Raw genomic sequence first — 20689 nt, 5'->3', positions numbered from 1 at the left:
ATACAGCACCGGGCTCAGGACGCTTCCCTGTGGAGTGCCAGTGTTGAGGATCAGTAGGGAGGAGGTATTACTGCCAATCCACACACGCTGGGGTCTGTTGGTGAGGAAATCCAGGATCCAGTTGCACAATGTGGCACTCGGTCCCAAACCTAGTAGTTTGTGGATCAGCTTGGTCGGGATGACAGTGTTAAATACCAAGCTATAGTCCACAAATAATAGCCTTGCATAGCAGTTTTTATTGTCTAGGTGAGCCAGAGTGGTGTGAAGTGTGTGTGATATCGCGTCTTCAGTGGATCTGTTGTGGCGGTAGGCAAGCTGCAGTGGGTCCAGAGTGTGTGGGATGGTGTCCTTAATGTGTCCCAGCACCAGCCTCTCAAAGCATTTCATTGCAATGGGGGTCAGTACCACTGGGCGATAGTCATTAATGCAGATCACTTTGTTTTTCTTAGGAATGGGGATAATGGTGGTATTTTTGAAGCAGGTAGGTACAGCTGAGCTTTCTAAGGAGGTGTTAAATATGTCCATGAAGACAACAGCCAGTTGCACACTGCATGTTTTTAAAACTTGCCCTGAAATTCCGTCCGGACCAGCAGCTTTGCGGATGTTGACTCGGCTAAAAGTTTTTCTCACTTGTGCCACAGAGACGGTGAGACTGGAGTCATACAGCTCTGTGGGAGCTCGTATTGGGGGGGTCTTTGTTTGCGAGCTCGAAACGGCTGTAAAACGCGTTCAGTTTGTCAGGGAGAGACGCAGCGGCACGTATCTATGTCCGCGTCTGTGGTTTATAGTCTGTCAAGTATGTTTAGATTCTCTGCCACAACCTACGTGCGTCTTGAGTGCAGTTAAACTCTGATTCTACCTTTCTGCTGTATTCCCGTTTTGTGCTGGCGATAGCTTTGCAGAGCTCGTACTTCCACTCTTGTACGTGTCCGTGTCTCCGGACTGAAAAGAGCAGGTACACGCGCGGATCTTTTTTTGGATTTCGGCGGTAATCTACAGTTTTTTGTTAGGAAATGAGTAGACTATTTTATGGGGTATTCAGACACTTACACAGTACCGGATGAAGTCCTTGACCATTGTGGCATACTCGTCCAGATTGGAGGATGAGTTTCTGAACATGTTCCAGTCCACGGAGTTAAAGCAGTCCTGGAGCCTTTCCTTCGCTTCTGGTGTCCAGCGCTGCACAGTACACATCACAGGCTCCTCTCGCTTCAGTTTCTGTTTGTAGACTGGGAGCAGCAGGATCTAAGCATGATTTGGCTGCCCGAGGAGCGGGAGAGGTAGGGAGCGGTACGTGCCTTTGTGTGAAGTGTAGCAGTGGTCGAGGGTGTTTGAGCCTCTAGTGGGGCAGGAGGTGTGCTGATGGTATTTTGGGTATAAATTCCTGAAGTCGGCTTGGTTAAAGTCCTCAGAAATAATGAACAAGCCGGCTGGGTGCTTGTTCTTGTACTTAGTGACGACGTGGTACAGTTCGTTCAGAGACCTGTGTATGTTCCCTTGGGTGGGATGTAAACTGAGGCCATGAGCACAGCTGAGAACTCCCTGGGCAGGTAGAACGGTCAGCATTTGATCAGAAGGTATTCAAGGTCTGGAGTCCAGTTCTGTGAAATCACTTCCACATTTGTACACCATGAGTCGTTAATAAGAAAGCATACGCCTCCTCCTCTTTTTTTCCCCAATGAATCAGTCCGATCTGCGCGGTAGATCGGTAGATTGAGAAGCCCTCGGGCTGGACCGTGTGGTCCGGCTTGCTGGCAGTGAGCCATGTCTCCGTAAAGCAGAAAACACAGCAGTTCCGAAGGTCTTTTCGGAATTTAAGTTGTCCTCTGAGATCGTCCAGTTTGTTGTCCAGAGACTAAACGTTGGACAGGAAAATGTCGGGCATCAGAGGTCGTAGCCCGCGGCGTTTCACTCTCACTTGTATGCTGGCTCTGCGGCCCCGTTTCCGGGCTCGCGTCTTCTGAGTGGTCCCAGGTGGGTCGTGGCCGTGTTGTTTGAGGCAGAGTGAAGGTAGTGAGTTCAGCTCTCTAACGCTAAGAATCGCGCCTAATCGCACTGTTTCACGTATTTGCAGAAGTGTTTGGTGATCATAAGTAATAAGAGAGTAAGCTGGCTGGAAGGACAGCGACACAAACAAAACAATACACACTGAACTAACAAGTCTGCAAAGATCAGCAATCAACACATCGCAACGCACCGGCGCCATCTTTAGTTGTGTTCATGTTGTCATCATGTTGTCCCAAATGGAATGGTGGTTCCAAACGTTTGGCCTTTAGAATATGTACGTACATCTGTTGTTATACAGGCAAAAAGGAGGGAAGTAGGGATGTGGCTTAGTAACCTGAAGGATGGCGGTTTGAGGCTTACCCCCAAGCAGTGCTGTAGTACACTTGAGCAAGACATTTAGGAAGACTTACTCTAGTAAAATACTCAGCTGTATAAATGGATGAGAGACAGTAAGCTGCCTTGGGTAAATATGCCAATTAAGCAGAAAGTTAATGTGAATAGATAGTTGTTTCCTTTATTTAAAATAATAATTGCTTAGACATCTGTACATCTGCATGTGCGTTTGCTGACTTTCAAATGCAAGGATTTTAAGTTTAAGCATATTTTCATCTTCAGTTCATAGCTTTTGACCTATTTAACCACCATGAATTATATCTATATCATATGACCTAATTAGCCTAGATGAATTATTAATACTTCTTGTCAAATTAATCATTGATGATGTGTTGGCCTCTAGTTTAATGCATTAGTTGCATTTGCACTCTAAAAAGGCTCGACCTCTATCACCAAATGGTGATTTTTCTCAGCTGTTTGACGTTGCCCCGCAGTTCTGATGCCAGGGTACGTTTTACGCGGGCTGATGTATGTGATTCAGTTTTCATCAAGATACTGCTTTTATGACAGTGAGTCTAAAGACTTTACAGATTAAAGAGGTGAAAGCAGAGCAAGACATATCTGATGTGCGTCTTCAAATGAAATTCTCTAGCGCGTTGGCTGCGGCCTGAACAGCGTCGATGGGTATTTTCACGTGTGCCTTGAAGTGTATATACATGCATTCAACTGTGTTGCTTCCTCACAATTAACACTCTTCTAAGAACTCTCTTACATACTATTAAAATATGTGTGAATACCGGCACTTACTGTTACAGAGAAGTCAGGCAACATACGCAGAAATCTTATTTTGATTATGACCCTTGAACGGGGAAGAATGGCTGCTGAGTAAATCGGAGAGCTCCATCCATCATATCAACCATTTAACAAGGACAGTACGTGTCCCTGGAGTTGAAGATTGTGTCCCACCCAGTGTTCAACTCCATTGAGACTGATTGCCAATATTTTACTGCTCACCAGTACTTGGTAAGTTGTTGTGCCACAGCATCAAATCAGTGTACTGGAGGAAAAGACACAGAATGGCTAAAGCAGTATGTTGTGTTCAACACGGATCTAGTGCAAAATGTTTTCTGTTTGTCTGCATTCCATTTAATGGCTGTGATCTAAATGTAACGACACCTCTAGCAGTACAATTCTTGCTCGAAGTGGCATTATTGGACAGATACAGTGCTGCTTGAAAGTATGTAAATCCCTTGTGTCCCCTACTTTTACCATGAAATGGTTTTTAATGACAAGCAGTCTTTCTTATTTGACATAATAGGTGTGTAATGACTATGTGTTGCTTTAGAGGAAGTCATGCATAGTGGAAAAACAGAAGTAGTGCAAAAATAAGTGAATCTCAAGTTGCATTGGTTAAACCAAGTTGATTAGTGGAATCAGGTGTTTATTTCAATACTTTGTGCAAGAATAATGACCATCATTAATGGGTTCACATACATTCAAGCAGCACTGCATTATTTCCAAATGACATTACAGACAACAATGCAGTGAGTCGAGACAGTGGAGGTGTTTTTTATATTAGATCTTAGATATGAGAAGATGAATACTCACTCTCTGTAGGCTCTTTGGATTTCCTGCCACTGGAGGATTTTCTCAGCAGGCTCCGCCCAGTGGTGAAGAGATTGGAGAGCTCATCCAGCGGGCTGGTGGGTGTGCGTGAACGTGACACGTTCTGCATAGACCCATGGGTACTAGATGAGTTGGACAGCTTGGCCCCTTCCTGAGATGCGGTCTTGACAGAGTGAGGCACAGCGGACGCACTGCGAGGCATGGTCCCCGTTGCCAGTGAGTCATAGGGTGGTGGCCGCTTCAGGCTAAGCGGCGTGAGCGAGCGCCCCATGCTGACAGGGGAGGGGCATGCCGAGTGGCTGCGAGGGTACCCGTGGGCGGAAGCAGATGACTTGTAGAGGCTAGAGGGTAGGGGTGGTGCTGAGGAGCGGCCTGAGACTGTGATGGTGTGTGTCGCGGGAAGCTCCTTCTCCGCCCGCCTATGGGAAGCCGGCTGGGACTCAGCAGAGGTTGGGGATGCTCCTGACTTGATATAGGACACGTTCTCTAACACAGGCAGCTTGGTGACCTCTAGTGGGGTTAGGGGCGACTCATCCGAGTTGGGGGAGCACTGTGCAGGGGCTGGAGGGAAGACCAGCAGAGGGGGTCGGTGGGACAGTAGATTTGGGAAGGGGGCAGGGATGTCACACAGAGAGCCGCGAGGCGTGGCTGCCCGCGTTAGCTCCATGTCGGGAATCGTAGGTGTGGGGCACTGCGATGAACAGCTGATGTGTTCCCACTTGGAGTCCTGGCTAAGGTCATCAAAAATAGGGTACTTCATCTCCTCATACACAGCCTCACTTTGGTCCTCCTCATCGCGCTGGAGGTCTCGAAGGACGTTGCCCACCATCTCTATGTAGACGGGCTCGTCCAAGTCAGAGTCACAGGCAGGGCTCTGAGACAAAGGTGTCTCCTTCTTGGACGGCTTGCTGCTTGCGTGGTTCCTGATGTACGACTCATCAAATGACGTACTCAACTGGGTGTTTGGGTTTCTCTTGGGCTTGGGGGGTGGGACCCTTTTGTAATCGTCACTGCAGAGTCGGGACTTAGAAGAAGCTGCATTGTGAAAATAAAGATAATGTAAACTGTCATTAACAAATTAATATTATGACCTTATAATGTCTAGGCTCCATAATATTAATTTTATTGCACTTGATATTAATAATCAGTGTTAACGTCTTCACCGCTTCCTTTTTACCCTCACCTGCCTGGGTCCTGTATGCATATGTCTTATGCACACAGTTGAGGGTACACTTGACACATATACAGAATGTATCATGCTGTTTATATTAAATTTACTCATGTAGCTGAAGCTTTTCTCCAAAGCAACTTACCAGATCATTTGTACTCGAGCAGTTTAGGGTAAGTAGCTTGCTTAATCGTATATAGAGACAGTTTGTCGCATAATGGTTAGGGCTGCTGCCTTTGGACCTGAAGTTTACAGGTTCAAATCCCACCTGTAGGTAGTAGCTGTATAAATGGGTAAGTACTTATAGGTAGCTTAACATTGTAAGTTGCTTTGAAGAAAAGTGTCAGCTTAATAAGTGAATGTAAATCTTACAGCAGAATGTGCAATTCAAACCTGTGACCTCTGAGGCCAAACATGCTACCTGCTCCTGCTGTGGTTAAGAAGTGACAGGGAAGACCTGACAGTGAACCCAAGGATCCCATCTGATCAACTATGTTCAGCAACTGTGATTTATAATGTAGGTTAACTGAGTACATTTCTTCAGTTTCCGCACAAACAGAGAGGTGTTTATAGGCCACGGCCAAGATAGAAAAGCTGTTGACATGGATGGTGAGTGTAATATAGCAATGCTCTGTATTTGGGGAAGCCATGCTGCTGTGCTAGATGGAGCTAAGGGAGGAGGCAAGATGCTTGTGGGATCGTCAGATGTCGCAGCTCTGCGGGTGTGATGCAGAATGTGGGCGAATCTAGGTCAGTCAAGCGCTGTGAGTGAAAACAGCTCTTACTTATCAGCTCTGACTTCACCCTGGCTCAATATGATAAGCTCCTGTGATGGACAGCCTAGTGCCCATTCCAATGTAGCCTCTAACGGACAATGATCCATGCTGAACAGTGGTGGTTGCATTGCACTGGATTGCTCTCAGGCATCCGTCTCTTGTGATGTCACCCTTCGACCACTGTCCATGATCATCACATTGGGTATCACATGTAGGTGGAACTGTATTCAAGGGTCATTTGGATACCACTGTACTAAATTTATCATATTTCTTCCTATATATATGGAAGAACATAAATTTAGTAATGAATGCTACTAATAATTACAATGCTTAATAAAACACAAACATACTGTATGCACACACACACACACACACACACACACACACACACACAAACCATTAATGATTTTTAGAAGCCAAGGTTGTCGTGGTCCTGAACTTTTACTAGATGCACAGGACTCAAAGCTGAAGTGGGTACACCATGGATGAGATGCCAGTCGATCCCAGGGAATAATAATAATAGTGGTATCAGAAGAAATTGTAATCTTGATCATAACGCATTGTAATGCCACATTACAGATTTAAGATACTACAGAAAACCAATTATGATGACAGAAATCACCACTAAGAACTACCGATAGTACTGACCATAACTTGTTATGAATTGTTGTTATGAACAAGAAAACACTGTGTACCATCATTTACTTCTCCATGTGCAAATCAGGTGACATCCACAAATATGATGTGTCCCACTTTTTAATGCCAGAAAGCCAGAGCTTAGTAACCTTTACAGTGCACTTGTGACATTGTCTCGAAGGGGTTTGTTAAGAATAAGTTGTGTAAACAATTAAAATTATCTGGACAGGGAAGCGATTGGACTTCTGCTTGGGGCATCTGTCAGTCAAAGCAGATAAGAGATATCAGTTCTTATAGTGACATTTTCCTGATTGTGTTTGTGTTAAGCACTTTGTTTTACCTGTCGCTACAACAGTGGCAGCTGGTGCAGGAAGGAGGGAAGTGACAGGTTTACTCACAATGACAAGGATGTATATCAGTTGAGCAATACTGCATTTCATTTGAAAAGATGAGAGCACTTTAGTCATGCTGAATTATAGTCGTGGTTCAGTGGTCTAACACAATGTTAAACTCACAAAATATAAAAAGGTTGTCATAGTGCCAAACCAGTTTCAACTGAAATAATTTCTTCTCCAGTTGCCTATGCTACTCTATCACACTTTAGTTAATTATTATATAGCTAGCGCCATTATCCAAAACATAATTGTGATATTAAGGGTAAGCATATTTATATCATTAAAGCTGTCTATATGACTGTGAGAGGGGTGCGTGTGGCAGTGTGGTGGCATGCTGGGTTTGGCTGGTGCCTGCTGTGTGGTGGGTTTGGGTTTCAAGCCCTGTTTGGGGTGCCTTGCAATGGACTGATATTCTGTCCTGGGTGTGTCCCCTATGTTGCCGGCTAAGGCTCTGGTTTGCCTTGGGAGAAGGCAAATGATGTTGATGTTGGTTGTGTGCATGTGGCTGTATGCATATGAGCACGGTAACAGAGCTAGGAGGATGATCCAGGCCTTCACTCTTATCCCTCACCAGTTATGTAAATGTTTAACAAAAAAAAATGTATTAGGAATATGATTAGGAATTGTTGACATTCAGATAAAGATTTATGCAGCTACTCATGTGATGTACATTGGTTCATATGGTGGAAAGTAACAAACTAACTGCACTTAAGAATCACATGTTTGCATCTAAGTGTTGCTTTCTGCTTATGTAATGCACACATTGCATTTTCCATAAAATGTACATCACTTTGGAGAAAAGCATCTGATAAATGATAAAATGTAAATGTAAATGAGTGATATGTTGTGTAACTTTTTAAAAAAAAATTCACAGAGTATTCATGTTAAAATGATCTAGAATTACATAAATATAATACAGTATTACATTTTCATGCTGCACTATCTTCACTTTTGTTTCTAAACCTGTGTTCTTTCACTTTTTCTTTTCTGCTACACCAGAATACTTACACTTTCACTTACAGGGCACTGTGGAAAAAAATAACTTGAATGGAATCACAAACAAAACTGTAAAGAAAACAATGACACACTGACTGACTCAGTAACAGATATGGGTGCCTTATGGTGGTGCAGCTGCCCAATGTTATCAAACAGCAGATGTAATGGTTGTCATTAGACATTACAACCAAGCATCGGGACTCAAAAATAACAAAAGGTTGATGGGACAGCTATCATAAATCCAGGTCATAAGTCAAATATGTCATAATTTGAGGACAACGTATACCAAGCTGCAAAATTACAAAATGACATCAGATGAGTCATGTATGTAAATGTATAATTACACACATTACACATGCATGAGATATGTAATGTAAATGTTTTAAAAAAGTATTAGGACTGTGGTTCGGAATTGTCAATATTCGGACAAAAACTTTTATGCAGCTACTCGTCTTATGTACAGTAGTTCATATGGTGGAAAGAAACTAACTGCACTTACACGTTTGCATCTAAATCTGTCTTTCTGCTAATGTAATGAACACATTGTATTTTCTATGAGATGTACATCGCTTTGGAGAAAAGCATCTGGTAAATGAATAGATGTAAACGTTATCGTTCCCGTAAACAGCAGAAATAACAACGTATGTTTGATGGACACCTTAAGTGCGTCCTTGTACTCTCTGAGTAAAGCTAGTGCTACTACCATTTAAATAATTGAGTTAATAGTCATATTTATATTTTCTTTCTAACGCTAACCCTGAAAGAGTCATCATCCCTAACCACTACATTACTGACTGTTGAGTAATGATAAAATCAAGACACAAAGTAACAAATGAAAAGGTCAAGTTAATTTAGATGCTCAGAACCCAATGAGAGATAAAACCCTGCAGATCTCACAATACAGAAAAATTCTGAACTCATATTAAACTGAAAAATCTTTGCATCTTCGAAAATGCGTGACTTTAACGTTTGTAACCCGGTGTATTAGAAGGTGTGCAATTCTAATTTGCGTTCAAAGGCTTTTCTGGGTAAACTGTTGTATAAATCCCAATGCGCAAAAAGACTTGTGACCATGTAAGATACAATATGTTTGTATACTAACAGGAATTAATGAAAGTACATCAGTTTACCAGACTGGTGCCACTTAACAAAACGCAACGACATTCACTGAGCATAATTTCGTTTATGATGCAGTCAGTTTCACCTGTAGATATATGATTTGATCATTTGAGCAGTTTTAAAATGAAATACAAATCTGTACATTTTTTTGCAGTTTTAAGGTTTATATGGATGTGACCTAGAGACTGTGTCTTTCCTAGTTTTCTCTGCATAAAGGTGTTGACATCGTGAGGATGACTGGCCTGCCTGTGGCCATATTACTTTTACGGAGGATTATCGGTGGTGACACCAGATGGCCTGTTGGCCTCATGTCTACACATGGTCAGGTTTGAGGTCAAGGTTTTCGCTCATGTATGACTTGTGCTGAAAGGCCTGACTGGAGTGATCTCATAAGACTTTGCAGAAAAGTGGGAAGTTTTGGCATGGCTAGCTACTGAAGTTTGTACCACATTTTACATCAATGAAACAGACTTACTCGTATGCAGATGCTCCTTGACTTATCACAGCTCAACTTACAATTTTTAGACTTCACGATGGTGAGCTGGCAATAGACATTTGGTAGAAAACATACTTTGAATTTAGATTTTTTCCCAGGCAACCGATATGAGGTGTGATGCTCTCTCGTGATGCTGGGTAGAGACAGAGATCCACATCTCCCAGTCTGCCGTGCGGTTGCTATACAGATACCCCCCCATATCTACATTGTGTTTTGTGCATCCATAATGTCACATAAATGCCCATCGGTATCTCTGCTACTGGTGAGAAGAAGAAGAGGAAGGCAATTACTCTTGAGGAGAAAGTCAAGATAATTGCCCAGCATGAAGGTAGAAAGCCTGTAATGGCCATCTCACGTATGCTAGGCTATGATGTTCGGTAGGTTTGGTGTATTAAATGCATTTTCGACCTACGATATTTTCCAATTACAATGGATTTCGCAGAACGTAACCCCATTGTAAGTTGGAGACCACCAGTGTGTATTTGTCTGTACATGTATAAAAGTGAGTTTTAGTGCTTAGGTACAGTATATATATGAGTAATCTACAGTTTGAGTGCCACTTTATGAAAACATGGGCCACAGTGTGGAAGCCTAAGTGTGCATGTGTGTATTTTAGTTTTGTGGTGGGCGTGTGAGCTCATTTGCTTTTGTATTTTTATACTCCTCTGTAAATTGAAAAAGTCCTTTGGAGTGAAACAGTTGATGACTTTATTTGTTCCATCATTTCTAAAAATAGACCCTAAGTCTAGGGCATTTTTCTGGAACACTGTGCACTTCAGAAGACACTCAGGAGACAAAGGTGGGGGGGGCTGGGAGAACGTAGATAAAAAACAGCTGGGTGAGAAGGATATGAAATGAGCATTTCCACAAACAAAAACATTGTGATAGAATTACTTCGTTAATATAATTGCACTTGGTGAACAGTTTTACGACATACTGAAGGTCTGTCAAAACATCAAGACTGAGAATCTGAGGTGCATTCACCTCTAAATAAGAGGCATTATTGTTATCTTTTTGGGCCGCTGATGCTATTATCCAGAATAATGTATAATTTTAACCATTTCATACCGTATTTACTCCAATGATGTATGGATGAGTGACCCATTGTAAGTAGTGTATCTAGCGGTGTAAGTCACTTGGTGAATAAGGTGTGTGGGCTGATAACACTACACAGAGCTCATTGGAAGTGTCTGCTAAATAAATAAATGTAATGTAATAATAAATGAATACAATTCACACTTTCTCCCTCAAAATTCAAGTAAAAAAATTGGGGTTCGAGATATATGCGGGAATTTTCGGAAACTAAAGTTTTCTGTTAAAAAAATTAGATTGACTTTTATAATTAAATCCTTAGTTTTCATTATAATTTATAATTGCTCACATTATTTATAAAATGAATGCATTTAAATTTTAATTTTTAACATTATTTACGTGATTGGCTGCTCATCTTCATCATGCTATATATATTTGAATCCTTAGCGACAATGCTTCTATAATTAATATATGTGGAACTTTTTAATTTCTTTTCTCATAAAGTAAAATTAGGCATGTGAGATATACGCGACGGTCAGTTATACTCGAGTTAACACGGTAATATTTTTACTGAAATAAACATGCTTAGGACTGAAACCTACAACCTTCAGATTAAAAGTATATAACCTTAACAGAAAAGCTTCTCTTTCTCCAAAAATAAAGAAAAACAGGAAAAAAGAAGGACTGGCACCTATTTCTGGTCCCAGGGCTCATTCAGATAATCCACATTAATGACACAGTCAATTCGGATGTGTTGTTTCTTTGTGCGTGCATGCTGTTTCGGTGCGTCTATGTGTGAGCGCATTCTCCAGTGTTACTGAGTCTTTGTGCATGTGTAGGCAAAGAGAAAGCCGTTAGCAATGCTGAAGAGGAGTTTTTATGGCCCATATTCTTGTGTCATGCTGTTATCTCATTTTAACCCGTCACGCCAAATGAAAAAGGCCTCGAATTGAATTGTGCCAAAGGCGTATTATTGTCCCCATTCATAAGTATGAAATGGGAGCATATGGCTGAAAAAGACCAAACTGGCATATTCCATGGGGGCAGTAGATTGATAGTCAAGGGCACAGAAAAAACATTGCACTCCAAACTTTTAATCCAGGCAGGTACAGCGCCATATCAAATATCTAAACATTGACAAAATCCTGACACTGAGTAGTAGTGGCCAAATTTTTTCGTCCATTTTGTCTTTAATTTAACATTTCTAAGGCTACAATTTTCACAAGTCAAAAGAGAAGACAGGAAGTGGATTTTTAACATGCACATTATGCTATGCTCTTTTGAAGAAAAGATGTTCTTACAAGATGAAACGGTTGAAGAGATCTAGACAGAATGGCCTTTCTGATGTTCAGTGGGAGTACATGGTAGTCCCTACCTATATGCCAACCAGATCTTTTGGTTGCTGCATCCACATTTTGTTGAATCCCCTCCTATTTGAGAAGGGAAGGGATCTCCTTTAAGGTTATCCTTCATCCTCCTGTCATAACATTGGAGGAAAGAGAACTTGTGGTCCCTCAACCACTGTACCAATCTCTCCTCTGCTGACTGCATCCAGAGGACATGAAAGGCAACCTTCCTCTTCACTGTCACAATTATTTGGTCCTTGCAGAATTGTATCTCAACAACTGTCACCATTCATAAGTCAAATTCGAATTCAGTATTATCAGCATTGACTTTATAGAATTTTATTACTGATCGTTCTGCACTGTACAGTTTAAGATGCTAAGATTGCACTGTGTTTATTACAATTAGTCAGTAGGTGTAAAAATTTCACCTTGTACTGGTTTAGTTTTTTCCCCTTTTGTAAAGTTTGCTTATAACTCACACACACATACAATCTGAAACCGCTTGTCTTGAGTGGGGTCGTGCCGAACCGGAGCCTAACCCAGCAATAGAGGGCCCAAAGCTGGAGGGGGAGGGGACACAACCAGGACAGGGTTAGCTTATAACTGTTTTTGGAAAAACCATTGGAGATAAATTTCTGCTGAAATGTCACTTTAGCAAAATTGAGAGATCCATTATTTGGGGTGAAAAAAGCTTATTAAAAAAAAAAAACGTCAAAAAAATTGTAAAGTTGCCTGCTGATCACCAAGGACTGGACGGGGATTCTGGCTCAAACAAGTTTGTAAGACCTTTTGGAACTGGTAACTGGGACAAGAAGAGTCCTAAATGATATCAAGTCTCCAAGGCTCACGTGTGCTAATTATTTCCGAAAATCTGCAGGGTGCCTTTAAACTAGAATGTTCTATATCGTATCTGCATCAGAATCTATGGCCACAGCTGTGAAGGCTTACCGCTGCACGCTGATACAATATGTATGAGTAGCTTTGTGGCCCTGCCGTGGGGGATGGCTGTTAGATACAGCTGCAGAGAAGTTTGAGCATCTGCATATAGACAAGGCCCCTGCGATAAAGGGAATCCTACACGCTTCTTCACTTGAAAGATGTAGCACATTACCATGTGTGTCAGTTTGCCACTGGCAATAACTGTGATGTAAACATGAATTATTCAGTTTCTAACATGGAACTGAGCCTGGCGAAATAAGCAGTAAAATTTCCCAGTTAAGCTGTAGGGAGACGACGCATTTTCCTCACCTGCGCTACAATGCCTATAAAGACTCCATTCACAAGGTGTTAAACACCTTGATATGGAGAGCATGCTGAATTTGACATCTTAGCAGTTCCATTGCCAGTGCCATCTCCTGCAGTAAGGTCTTCTCTGACTCAGGATAACACCGATACTTTAACTACAGACACCAAAATAAGACGTAACATGACTGATTTAATGCACCTCATTAAGTAAAGCGATTCAACATGCTTACGACGTCAGGTGCATAAACTCTATGCTTTTCTGCAGAGATGACGCTTTTACAAGCGAATAAACAAACAAAAGAAGACTGTTGGAGCAAACAGTATTAATGTAAAGCCATTTGACTGATAATAATGTGTAGAAAACAGACAGATGTTGGTAAATTCCCCCAAGGATGACCTACCGCACACACTGAAGAGAACTCGCTGACCTTTGTTAGTAGAATGAGCGAGACTAGATGGGAATGACAGGTGTCAGTTAAAACTCAACTCACCCTCTGTCTTTTCTAGGTCCTTCGTGGCTCTACCTGACGATGACCCTGTGTTCACTGTCTCTGAGGAGATGCTGAGCTTAGTGTTGGGGTCTCTCTTGGGTTTGGGTGGGGGCTGTTTGCGGGAGTTTGGGCTGCCGTCCTCGTCTCCACCCCCGACAGAGTGCAGGGACTGGGACCGTACGGAAAAGCCAGACCCACAAGCAAGGGGCAGTCGGTCCTGGGGTGCCGGCATGGTCATAAACCCCATGCGGAAGTGCTTCCCAGCATAGCCACCATCTGATGCCCGCACCACATCATCACCGATCCTGAGGAAGAAGAGATATTGTGTTAATGTCCTCATACAATGGAATCCAGTACAACAAAACTACTACACCGCATTAAGTGGGCGTTCTACTTTCGCACGTCTTTTTATATAAGTAAAACAACCAGACAACACCAATTCAATGAAACAATGGGCACTGATTTCTAACACTTCTGCCAATACTCACAGTCCAAACAATGTGTTATTGCATCACACCCAATCCTTGCAATCCTTCTCCAACCGCTACCAGAGTTTCTGCTAAAACATTCCCACACACAAACTTCTCACCTTTTCTGGTCCCCAGAAGGCATGTGACACAGCTTCTTTCTTGCCACAGTCCAGTGGACAATGATGTGTCAGTGACGATGAAACACTGGAGATGAACCCTGACCGGGAGCAAACCCATTTTTACCAAGCACTTCAAGTCCTCTACCTCTCCAAAAATTTATACCGTATCTTACACCCTTTCCACCCCGTATCCTCTCAGACACTCTTGCCTATTTCATAAACTTGACTGTGAGACATCGTACAATTGCTTCATGCCTCTTCAAATGAAGTTTCAACCACTTTTAATGCCATGGTGTCATAGGGTCAGGAACCTCAATGACACTACCTGCTGTAAGGTGAATGTCAACCAAAACTTTACAATGTATAAACAATTTATGTAGGCAATATGAGTGCATAAACAATTTACGCAGATATTCCGAAAAACATTCTTACACGTGCCACCAGTATGTGCCTAACAAAATAAACTCAGACATGTTCTATAATAGCCTGTGGCCAGACCCAGATATATGTAAGCCAGTCCTGTCAAGCATGACAACTCCACCTTTATCATCACTCAACCTTGACAAAGATACAACATACAGTACAAGTGAACATTTATGCTGTAAGCTCTGCACAGGTGATCTGCAGCAGCAAAACATGGAAGTACTATTTCCTACTCCCTATTACACTGACGGTCTCAACAAATCACAACCACTGATTAGTGTAAATCCAATATTGCAACAGAAATGATGGATTCTGTATCATTATTATTAATTCATTAAAATTATGCTTTCTCCTCTTAGTTATACTCTTAAAATACTATTATTCACCCACCTACACAACAGGATAATTTTAACTGAAGAACTTTAGAGTAAGTACCTTGCTCAAATGTACTACAGGAGGAGTGCATGATCAGTTAGTAGCAGTGCCATACAACACTTCTGGTAGCATAGTCTATGGGTGTTTTGCAGAATGAAAGACATGGCCAGTAATCTTTTGAAGTTTACTTTTGTTACATTTACATTTATTCATTTAGCAGACACTTTTCTCCAAAGTGACTTACATCTCATAGAAAATACAGTACAATGTGTCCATTACATTAGCAAAAAGAGACATAGATGCAGATGTGTGATTCTAAAGTAAAGTTAATTTGTTTCTTTCCACTATATGATCCAATGTTCATCACACGAGTAGCTGCATAAAACTTTTTCAGAAAATTGACAATTCCTGATCACCTTCCTAGTAATTTTTTTTTTTTTGAGGTTCATATGAACATGTACATTACATTACAGGAGTAGCTGTGTAAAGGTTTATCTGGGCATGCTCTTAAAGTTATAGTCCATGAACATGTACACCTTACATCAACTTAAGAGATGATGGGTGAAGTGAGTCTGGAAAAGGTGAGTTTTCAGACCCTTTTTAAATGTGGACAGAGAATCAGCACTGAGTGAGAGGGCGAGGCTGTTCCACCACAATGGAGCCAGAACCGAGAACCTTTGTGCTCTACCTTTTGTGCGTGGAACCACCAGGCGGGCAGATGTGGAAGAGCGTAGAAGTCTGGTTGGGGTGTAGTGGATATATATTATCACAGATGTCAAATTATCAAAATGTCTCCAATCAGGATGTACTTTATCTCACAGCCTATGCTTGTAAGGCACTCATCCATTTTAACTCCAAGGGGTATGCTGGTTCCATATTCGCCTATATTTCATACGTGTGCTCTCGTTCTAGCCTGGCAGAGCATGCCATTATGAATGTACAACTCCATGTCCAATCTAAAAAAACACTCTGCAATGAAGTGTTGCTCTTCTCCTGCTGTATAGTTAGCTTACTAATTATTTCGTACTTAGGCATCAAATATCTTCTGGTTTCTAACGTAAACTTAAATGTTAAAATTAGCATTGGAATATCACTTCAGACAGCTAAATCAACACTCAGCTAGCTGCAACAGATTAATTACACACGTGCCTTGAGTTACAAATCGCCAAGGTACGAACTTTTGAAGATAGAAACATTTACAAGTTATCATCATATTTTCTTCAACAATCTATTTTCTAAAGTTTCTCAGCAAAATGTGCTCAGAATAGAAATTTAAACTTTGGAGGGTGGATGCAGGGGGAGCGAAGAGCACACAATATCTCTGACCAATTTGTCAGCATATTTGAAACATTTTTTATTGCTATATCCAGAAACTACCCAACTAATACACAGAAGTCCACTTCTGTTATTACACAGATTTTAGTGCAAAATTCAGTAAACCAGATACTGACAACTATGTTTATGTCATCCATTGGTCGCTTCTTCCTGGCCAATTTTGTTATTTTACCATGACAGACATGGTTAGCATTTAAAGTGAAACACTTTTTAATTTGTTTTCCTCACACGATCCTTCATTATACTGCAGCTCACCTTCATTCTTCAGTCACCTGGGGCCCTTGATGGAGGAACATTGCACTGTCTTGCGTGCGTAATGCAGAACACAGCACTGAATATATAGTATGGAGATGAGTCATTTTTTATATTCAGTCACTTTCTCATAGACTTTAGCACTGATTTGTGTTAATAAAATGTTATAAAAAGTGGTAAAATAAACAGGTGTCCTATCCACAGTGTACAGTGAGACACTGACATTGCATTGCATGAGCTGCTGATGGAAATAAATAAAAGTTTTGTTCAATTCATTTTACCTCTTCATATACTGAGGGATTAAGCAATATTAAGATTTTCTGGATTGTTGCATATTAGGTGGATTTACGAACAGATCCTAGTTACAAACCGACTTGTACAATTTACAATTTATGGTTTGTAAGCTGAAGTACAAGTGCATAATAATTTTTAAAGTATCTGATATTAATATCCTAAAAGGACCATTGTCTAGCAAACTAGATTACTAGCAAATCACATCAACTGTCTAGGAAAAGCACACACACACACCCACACACACACTGTCTGAAGCTGCTTGTCCCAAGTAGGGGTCACGACGAACCAGAGCCTAACCCAGCAGCACAGGGTGCAAGGCTGGAGGGGGAGCGGACACACCCAGGACAGAACACCAGTCTGTCACGAGGACCCCAAGCAGGACTCAAAGCCCAGACCCACCAGAGAGGGGGTCCCAGCCACCCCCCAAAAGAAAAGAAACTCCATAGAATGAAACTAGCACTATAGGACTTTAATTTGTATTTTGAAATCAAAACTGACAGGCCCAAACTGACAGACCTAAAGTGCTGCAGTGGCTACTGCCAGTGCCTCACAACTCCTGGGCCATGGGTTTATACATGGGTTTGAATCTGGCTGAGACTGTATGGAGTTTGCACTCTGGCATACAGTAGGCTCTGGACTATTGGGCTAGCAGGTTGACAGTGAGTGAGAAATAAAGCAGGATGTACCTTCAGCCTTGTGCCCATTGCTTCTGGGATCGGGTCCAGTTCACCTTAACCGTGCTCAGGACAAGTGGTTGTTTCAATTGGATGGATGGAAATGTATTGTTAAAATATTATTGCAGATACCTTTCTGGCCTTGTGGACATGTATCTTCGCATAAGACAACTGCTAGTGTATTGATTAGAGCTGCTGCCTTTGGACCTCAAGGTTGCAAGTTTGAATCTGAGCTGTTCTACCCTTGAACAAGGTGGTTACCCAGCTGTGTAAACAGCTAAATTATTGTAGGTAGATTAACACTAGAAGGTGCTTTGGAGAAGAGTGCCAGATAAATTAACATATATTTTTGCAGCAAGTTTAAACTGTTTTTATTTGGATGGGTACCTTTTTGGATTTTCCTAGTAACAGCGCAGTCAGTAATGTTTTTGACTACTCTACCCTACTCTAGTACTAAGAAGTATTGAATTAAGACCGAGGCACAACACCGGTGCTCAGACTTTAGTACTGCTTCCCAGGGATTCATTTTGCTCACTTGCTATGCACATAGCCTCTCTCAGTGATTACCATGAAGGGGTAATTGAAACTGTAATTGCTGGGATTGGAAATCGAACAGCGGACTTTTTCCCCTGGCTAAACTGACCACAGTAAATCTCCAGGAATATTGATTAAATGGGCAGCCGGGCTCTGTGGCTGCTGATGCAGTCTATTCTGGGCTGGAGACGATAAAATTAAACTGAAGTGTCTTCGTAATAAAATGCCTTTTCCATAATTACCCACAGGGGTACACAATGCCGATGCGGTTTGTGTGCAAGCAGGAAGCTGGGCAGAGCCAGCAGTGAAGGTGGATGGTCAGCAGCCAGAGCTGTGTACACAGAATGTTATAGCACAGCTATCACTGTCACTTAGACAAACTGACATTTTATTTTGGCTTACACCATTAAATCTGTTCGTTATCACTTTAGAACGCATTCAGCTATTCGCATGTATCTGAAAAAGCTATGCTTCACTGAACACAGGTTTCTACGTGCTTAACATCCCTCATCAAACACAGCTTTACAAGCACAGATTCCATGTTTCCGCAGTTTCCCTTCTGTTTTGCCAACCGCTCGTGATAGCTATCCACTCTCCACAAGACAAAAAGTGCCAAATTGGGTGTTTTGCAGCACTGCAGGGGAACCATATAGTAAACACAATATATTATAATTAACACCATGCAAAAAGTATCAGTAATAAAATTCCTAGTATGTCTAATGTCCAGTATGCCTGCTGGAATTCAAGCATAATCTCACTGACTCACATCTTGTATATTAGCATAATTTAATGTTTCCTTTTAAGTGGATTCTTAAAACCAATCCCTTACAAGGCAAGGGGTGCCTTAGAGAAAGAAAAATTATTGTCCTTAGCATGGTTGTAAAAAACCCAGTTTATGCATTAACACCCTGCTTTCAAGCTTCTTCATTTACATTACATTTACATTTATTCATTTAGCAGACGCTTTTCTCCAGAGTGATGTACAAAGCTGCAAAAGCAAAAGTGCTAACAGACGGAGAAACATGGACAGTAAGTATACCTTCCCATTCTGCTACTGTAAGTGGCAGTAAGCATTTCAAATCAGGTTTCAGTGTTCATATGGCTATCTCTCCCATCCACAGATTCTTGCATACTGGTGGTGTCTGACTTTACGTTCCGCAAAACCCATCGTAAGTCGAAAATATTGTAAGTAGAAAATGCATTTATTACACCTAACGTACTGAACTGAATTTCTCCTCAAGTGTAATTGCCCTCCTCTTGATCTTCCCTCCAGTAGCAGTAGACACAGATGGGCGTTTCTGTGACAATATGGATGCACAAAACACAACTGCGTGGGGGACTGGGAGATGCGGATCGCTGCCGCTGCCCAGCATTGCGAGAGAGTACCGCACCGCATATTGCTTGTCTGGGAAAAAATCAAAGTATGGTTTTTACTGAAGGTCTATTGCAAGCTCACCATCATGAAGCTGAAAAACTGCAAGTCAAACCATCGTAAGTGGAGGAGCATCGGTAGTGACTACTGTCAAATCAATACACAGATGCACTAGAACTAATGGTGTTTCTTGTAAACAAAATATTGGTATGGCATGCATGTATTGTTTAAAATAAACTGTTCAACCCACTGACTGAACCCTGACAAACAGTCGAATATTTCAAATTTCTAATACGCGGGGAACTGCATGAACACAAAAAGTAGTTCTATTTCAGTTTACAAAAAGGAACAAATATTTGTGGGACCTCCACTTTTGTGTTTTTGTGAGGATTTAAGAAGTGATTTTGATACATGTCCACACCTTCAGCGTTAGCTTCAACAGTTTTTTGAAATAATGCACATCTAGGATTGAATTAATATTGGTGGTGCTTACAGATTTACATATTTTACAGCTGAAAGGTTTAAGCGGTTTTTTTTTCAATACGGTTTTATGTAGTTAAGTCAGACTCTTCCTTTAATATAATGTTATGTTAGCCTAACAAAGTACAAAAGTAAATATTTTACAGGAAGTGAACTTCCTACGGGGGAGTGCGGTGGCACAGTGGATTGGATGGGGTCCTGCTTTCCGGTGAGTCTGGGGTTCAAGTCCCGCTTGGGGTGCCTTGCGGTGGACTGGTGTCCTGTCCTGGGTGTGTCCCCTGGCCCTATGCCCTGAGTTGCCGGGTAGGCTCTGGTTCCCCGCAATCCCGTATGGGATAAGTGGTTCAGAAAGTGTGTGTGTGTGTGTGTGTGTGTGAACTTCCCATTTCTACAAGGTACCAAAAAAAAAAAAAACACAGCCAGGTGGAAAGAGGTGAAATGAAATAAGCATCAAATCCACCCCCATTCATGTGCTTGATCTCAATAATGCAGGTTCAAGAGTGGTGGAAACCACCTTTGTACTTAATTAAATTTAATTTAATGGTGTCAAATTAAATTAAACATAATTTATGAGTGATGACTATCATGAAAAAACAAACAACTGTTAAGTTATCCTCAGAAGATGAGTGAAAACATACATAAAAAGGAAATATGATGTTTGTGAAGTAAAGTTCTTTATGACCTAGCAGGTATAC

The 20689-nt window shown here is 41.5% G+C and overlaps 1 protein-coding gene across 1 annotated transcript in view; it reads right to left on the bottom strand.

The window, feature by feature from the left end:
• Positions 1–20689, bottom strand: part of nyap2a (neuronal tyrosine-phosphorylated phosphoinositide-3-kinase adaptor 2a) — a 38731-nt gene that overhangs the window by 7923 nt on the left and 10119 nt on the right. Inside the window, exons 3-4 of the mRNA XM_018732107.1 lie at positions 13667–13971; positions 3949–5001 (exon numbers count right to left, since the gene is read on the bottom strand). Coding sequence (XP_018587623.1) covers positions 3949–5001; positions 13667–13971 — 1358 coding nt within the window. The remainder of the gene's footprint in view (positions 1–3948; positions 5002–13666; positions 13972–20689) is intronic.

This window comes from Scleropages formosus, chromosome 10, assembly GCF_900964775.1.
Source record: "Scleropages formosus chromosome 10, fSclFor1.1, whole genome shotgun sequence".
In the NCBI taxonomy this organism is placed as follows: domain Eukaryota; kingdom Metazoa; phylum Chordata; class Actinopteri; order Osteoglossiformes; family Osteoglossidae; genus Scleropages; species Scleropages formosus.
The sequence above is the reverse complement of the archived record's forward strand: the minus strand, read 5'-3'. Positions and strand labels throughout refer to the sequence as shown.